This window comes from Clytia hemisphaerica, unplaced genomic scaffold (genome assembly GCF_902728285.1).
Source record: "Clytia hemisphaerica strain Z4C2 unplaced genomic scaffold, Clytia hemisphaerica genome assembly, whole genome shotgun sequence".
NCBI classification, from domain to species: domain Eukaryota; kingdom Metazoa; phylum Cnidaria; class Hydrozoa; order Leptothecata; family Clytiidae; genus Clytia; species Clytia hemisphaerica.
Window position 1 is genome coordinate 85,225 of NW_027103255.1, and position 6,675 is coordinate 91,899.

Sequence of the window (6,675 nt, forward strand, 5' to 3'; positions counted from 1 at the left end):
ACTAAGTGAAAAAAGCAATTAAATGAATAAATAATTAAAAGTAATTATCCTAGAGTGACACATTGTTGACAAAAATGAACTTTAAAACAAAAGACACTCCACATGAGAATTGAGAAACTGATGTGTCACAAGGGACTGAATGAAACAAAAGAACAAAGGAAAACAAGTGAGACTCAATGAAAACTGTGAAATAAATATTTTGGTTTTTCTAATTTTATAATTTTTATGGAAACATATTCAACAATACCAAGGTTGCATTACACTTTCGGCCAAAGCAAAACAATTTATTTTCCAGTTCAGTCTATTAGAACAGTTCAGTAAACAAATCTGGATCATCAATACCATGTACAAGAATAAGACTTCGAACCGATCTCGAGGTTTCACGTTTGACATTTTCGTTTGGATTCTTATATTCTACCACGACACGTCTGACATTTCCATCGTCCCCGGTTTCGATTGATTTGATCATCCCGTACGTGTAGGTTTTGCTGATCACTGAATTGACTTTTGTGAATAAAACAATATCGCCAATTTGAAGGTTACGATCTTGGCGAAACCATTTGCTTTGGTGCATCAACTTTGGTACATGACTCAAGAGCCAAGTTTCGAACCATGAGTCATAAATTTTTGTATTCGTTTTCAGAATCTTTGATGGATCGTCTGTAACAATGAAATCTCCAACAGGACTGCGTTCATTATTTCGTCCAAGAAGCAATCTGTTTGGCGTTAATAGATCCATGTTTTCAACAGCTGTGACGTTGCCAACAGCTAGCGGAAGATTGTTGCAGGTGTTGGCAATGGTGGCTGTCAGTGTTTCCCATTGTAGGATTGAAAGTCTTTGATTGTTGAAGGTCTTTTCCAATGATAGATTGATGTGTTTGATCTTTCTCTCTACCTTTCCATTGACATTATGTCCGCCACTGGACATGTTTGAAAATTCCACGCTTCTTTCCTTGAACATCCTTGATTTGACATCAGTGTAGTTCAACTTCATGCCTTTTGTAGCTTTGACGAGCTGTGATCCTTCGTCGCAGAATACTTTCTTTGGAAAACCATATCTCGTTGAAAATCGAGTAAACGCTTGGATGAATGCTGAAGAAGAATATTCGTCCATGACATTGATCATCACTGCAGAGGTGGAACAACAACAATACACAACTAGCCATATCTTTACTGTTGTTCGCTTGTGTGAAGGTGAAAATGATTGATATGGTCCACTGAGATCGATCTGTGAGTTATAAAATGCCGGAGCAACTGTTAGACTTGAAGGTGGAATTGGTCCCATGATGGCTTCAATCCGCTTCTTGAGGATGATACGACATTTTGTGCATGTTCTTCTGATTAGCTTGACAAGCGAGCGGCCATTAATGATGTACACTTTCTTTAGAATTTCTCTGATAGTAGTTTCAATGCCAGGATGGCATGCAGAGCTGTTCCAGTGGATGTCATACACAATGCTGAAGGCTATGGGTGAGTTTCCATCGATTATAGGTACACAAAAGGATGAGCTGGATAGGTCCAACATGGCAGATGTGAATCGTCCGACGATTGTTGTCTTTGTATCTGATAGGATGCGTCCATTGTATGTTAGTATCCCATCTTTAAGTGTTGAAATTGGTTCATATTTTCGTGGTTCGACGAGATGAAGAATTTCTTCTGTCGCCTTTTTGAAGAAATAGAGCTCAGCCAAATGGATTTCATCGTTTGTTAGCTGAGTTGATTTGGATGAAGACTTCTTTCTTGTGATGTTGAAGAATTTGATAACGTAAGCAACGAAAGCATCCAACGTTGACCTTTTTTTAAATATCTGTTTCCCAGACATAGCCTTCCTGGAAAATTTGATCTGTTGGCCGAATATTTCAAAAATCTGATTCCTAGAAATGAAGATCTGTTTCTCCGCAAAACCTAAATTTCTAATCTCAAAGTATCTTTCCTAGAAAATTTGATCTGTTTCCACAATTTTCAGAATTAAAATTTTGATCTGTTTTCCCAAATAGGATATATGTTCCCCTCTCCTGGAAATTTTCATCTGTTTCCCTTTCTTTTTGTTATTGATATCTGTTTCCCCCATAAAGTCCAATCTGTTTCCAATGCAATATCATCTTTTTTGGAAGCAGATATCTGTTTCCCAATTTATTATGTCATCTCCTAGAAATATTGATCTGTTTCTCTCTGATGACGTCATCAGCTGGAGCGGGGAAACAGATAGTTTTAAGGAAAAGGTCTCTCCTAGAAAATCGGATCTGTTTCCCCATTTTTCAAAAAAAGCTCTCTCCTGGAAAAGGGAAACAGATATTTCGGGGAAATGGGCTCGTTGGCTGCTTCTGAAGCAAGAATTCGGATGACTGTCGAAAAGCTTCTGTGGTTTGGGTCGATGAGATAATTTGAGTGTGTTGATCTCTTCTTGAATTCTTTGTTGTTAATGTGGAAGATTTGAACTTCTTTATTCACCTCAGAGATCTCTGGATCACTTAGCTTCAAATTTTCTGCACTCTTGATAGGAAATTGTGAATGATCTAAATGCATCCAATCAAAGCCATTTATCCAAGTTGAGGTCCTGGAAACATCTTTCAAGGTTGCTCCCTTTCGAGTGCCAATATCTGCAATCATGTTGTTAGTGTTGACGTAGAACCAATCTTGATTTGAAGTGAATCGCTTGATTTCGATGACTCTGGTTCGAACATACTGCTTGAGTGGTTTGTTCTCGTTACTTATCCAATGTAAAACAATCTGACTGTCTGTCAACTTAATTGAAGATTGGTGCCACGTGGTTAATGAGCGTTTGACGATCTCTCCTGTATGGGTGTTTATCACAGCAGCATACAATTCTCCTCGTGGTTGAGATGTTCCTTTTGGCACAGTTCTTGTTCTTGAAAAGATCAGTTGACACGAGTACTCTCCATTTCGCCGTAGAAATCTTCCATAGATTGAAACGCAAACCATTGAGTGACTGGCATCTCCAAAGTCCAGAGTGTCCATCTTTAAGTCGATTGCATCTTCTGGGACTATGGCTCGATTAAATCGTAGATCTCCTATTTCCTTCATCATGTCGAAATTTGTTTCCCAGATGGACCGGAGGTTATCGGGGATGATATCGTCCCAATTGAGTTGTCGCTGTACTAGATCCTGAAGATCAATTTTCATTGAAGCTATTAAGGGTGAAACTTTACCAGTCAAATCAAACAATTCCGCAACTTTGGATGCACATTGTCTTCTTGTTAAATTTGAAGGTATACCTTTTATTGATTGTTCAGGCTTCCTCCCACGAATCTTCTTGTTGAAATTGAGTTCCCCAACATTGAGAGCTAGCTCATCTGATTTGACAAGCCATCTCATACCACCAACATGGATTGTTTCTCCATCATCACTGAGGGTGCTTGGTGGGTCTTCTCTTGAAAATGCTATACCTTTCAATTGGAATCCACCACGATTCAATACAAGTTCGAGCTCATCTGCACGACGATGAGCTGTTTCAAGGTCTTTCTCGCCAGTTACACAATCATCAACATAAATATCCTTTTGCACAATGTTGTTGACTTTGGGGTATTCCTCCTTTGATAACTGAGCAATTTTGCGCAAAGCGAATTCGGCTTGGTTGCTGGACGATTTGACTCCGTATATCAGAGTCTTGATAACCTTCTGTTCTGGTGATTTTGATGGATCCAAGCTGTTTTGCCAAAGATATCTTTGATAACACCAATGACTCTTGTGTAGCTTTATCGTATTGTACATCTTCTTTATGTCTGTATGGATAGCTGTTGGTTGGACAGACCATCTGATTAATATTTCTTGAAGATGATTCAGGTTATTTCTGCCTTTTGCCAATACGTCATTTAGGCTGAAACCTGAAGCTGTAGGTTGGGACGCATCGAACACAATTCTACAAGGCGTACTAAAGGAGTTAGATTTCCAAACGGCTCTCCATGGAATATAATAATGCATCTTACAAGTTTGCAGTTGATCCTGGTCTTCTTTTGGGAGGTTGCATACATATTCAACATATCCAAGTTGCTGCAGCTTTGCTTCTGACTCGAGAACATCTTGCTTGTCCTTTTGATTGTTGGGATGATTGAGTTTTCGAACTTGTTGCTGATATGTTTTCATTGCCTTGTCCTTGTTGTTGACCAAGCGTGCTTCTGGATCTGCTATGAAAGGAAGGAGTGCTGTTGCAGTCTTGCTCTCCAAATCAACGGTGATGGATGAATTGATGATGCTCTGCTCGATTTCCTCTTTGCAGCTGATGACATCATTTGATGGTTGCTTGCATGCTTTGCAGTTGCGACAATCTGGGCAGCGATATGATATCTCACTACCTGTTGCTTCTACTTCTTCAAAAATCTTCATTGTTGTTGAAATGTGGGTAGGTGATTCATCGTGGAAATTTTGTTGCACGAGATCTGTTGGATTGCATTGGCTGAATCCTAGCAGAGGGACAGCTGATTGGCTTCTAATCATGTTGAATTGATTTGAAAAGAATGTGGAGGATGTCAATGTGTTGAATTGCTGATGAATTTTGGTGAAGCTGTGATGTGGTCCACCGACCACTCCTCTTCCCCCAGTTGAATTGTTGAATTTCGATTCGTACAATGCAAGACCTGATGGGAGTTGAATGACCATTTTTGGGTGATGACGAAGGTATTTGACTCCAATCATCATATGCACTTCACCACCAATGTTGTTTGGAAGCTTTGGAATTGGACTGGTTCCTCCTGATGAGATGTGATAGTGAATGATGTCTTTTTCAACGACGTCTAATGGATATGTTGGGAATGTAGATGTGATACGATCGAGACAAACACCGGAGAACGTGACTTCTTGATCATCGTGAAGTGAGATAGTGACATTGAAGATTCCATTCAACGATTTGGTTTGACACTCACCAACGCCATAAAGTATGACCGGTTCGGATGATATCTTCTTTGCTTTGCTGCCGAGTAGCTCTATTGCTTTCTTGCTGACAACGAAATCGCTGCAACCATTGTCGTAGAAAATTAACAAGTTGTGGCCATTGATGGATATTTGTTGAAGGAGATACACACCACGATCATCGCATATCTCGTTGCTGGCTTTGTAGAGTTTGATCTCCCTTGATAATTGAGGTAAAGCTGGACTTTTGATGAAACGCTTGACAAAGGTATCGAGAAGTTGTTGATTTGATGGTTGAGTCTTGTGCTCCTCACAAACTAGCACATGCTTCTTGATGGTGTCGTTTTGATGGGATGGATGAGCACAGACAAAGTCGTGTTGGCACTTTCCATCGACATGTTTTCCCGAAGATGCATCTGCTCCAGGAAATAAGCATTGAGCGCAAAATCCCTTCTTCTTCAAGATGGTGTATCGATCTCCAGGTGATTTGAATACGAATGATTTACATGTGTAGTACTGCATGATTTTCTTTCCATTTCGGCTTTTGGTTGCAATGTGGTCTGCTCTTCCCTCTGGTGAATTGCAAATGCTGCAGTGTACGTCATCACCGTCTTGATTCCAGTGACATGAACCATTACGTCTGGCACCAGCATTCTTGTCATCCTTCTTCTTGATTGTCTCTTTCTTGAAATTTAAGAGACGTTTTTGTTCATTGACTCGTCTCTCCTTGATTAAGAATTCAATCATCTTTTGCCAAGTTTCCTTTGGGCTGAGATCCTTTTCACCAAAATCTACCAAAAATTGAGTTGATCGTCTTTCACCGATGACTTCATGAATATCTGAAATGCTGCTACCATAGTACAGATATTCTTCAATGTTGTGTTTTTCTGCAAGGGACGACACATCCTGCATGATATTGATTAGAGTGCTTATGCCGGATATGAGCTTCTCAGGATCTCGTTTGTTGAAGTCGATACTTTTGAGTTGATGAAGTCTTCTGGATAACATCACTTTTGAGACACCGAAGGATTTTTTGAGTCGTTCCTAAATTTCGTCTATGTTGTTGATGGTCTTCACCATTGTTAGTGCTGCATCTGTCAGATAATTGTTTCGTAGAAGATCTGGTAAAAGTTCCTTCGGAGTTGAAGACAAGTGCATTTTTTCGAAGTTGGTTCGAAACGTATAAAAATCAGTATTGAAGTCATAACCAGAGAACTTCTCTAATTTGATATTGAGTTTAGATTTGTTAAACTCAGAATGTTTGTCAAGTTCTCGCTTACTAATTTCCTTGGTAAGATTGAGGACGTAAGCCTGTTTCTTCTCATCTAGGTCGACATATCTTTGCCCAGTTTTGCGGATCATGATAAGTGTTTCGGCACTTTTGATAGGTGAGTCAAGGCATTCAGTATAACTTTCTGTGATTTTATCAAATCGTTGATGAACGTTCGAAGAAAGATTTTTCCGTAAGAGTAAAAGTTCAGAGGATTCTGCTTTGTCCATTGCACAATCAAAAGTTATCTCTAGCTTTTCAATGTCTCTATTGATGCAATCAAGACGAAAGTTGATCTTACGTTCTATTTGGGCTGCTTCGTTATCTTTGATTTTGGTCTGACTCAGGTTGGCTTTTGATTTTCGGTCGTAAATGCCTGTTATGAATTCTTTAATTGGCATAATTGCTTGATTAACAGAAATCCTCACATCTTCCTCGAGTTCCTCTTTTCGACGTTTGATTATGACCTCCTTTTTGCGAATTGAGCTTCTGATTTGTTCGAGCTTTGTGATGATAATATTTGAATCTTCAGGACTGAG

At 39.4% G+C, this 6,675-nt stretch overlaps 1 protein-coding gene across 1 annotated transcript; it reads right to left on the bottom strand.

Moving 5' to 3' along the window:
* Positions 1-304: 304 nt before the first annotated feature.
* On the bottom strand, positions 305-5,874 carry LOC136798563 (uncharacterized). The gene is made up of 2 exons (XM_067055186.1): positions 2,291-5,874; positions 305-1,739 (listed from the first exon to the last, which is right to left on the bottom strand). The coding sequence occupies exons 1-2, from the start codon at positions 5,872-5,874 to the stop codon at positions 305-307; spliced, it is 5,019 nt and encodes a 1,672-aa protein (XP_066911287.1).
* Between the last annotated feature and the right edge of the window lie 801 nt (positions 5,875-6,675).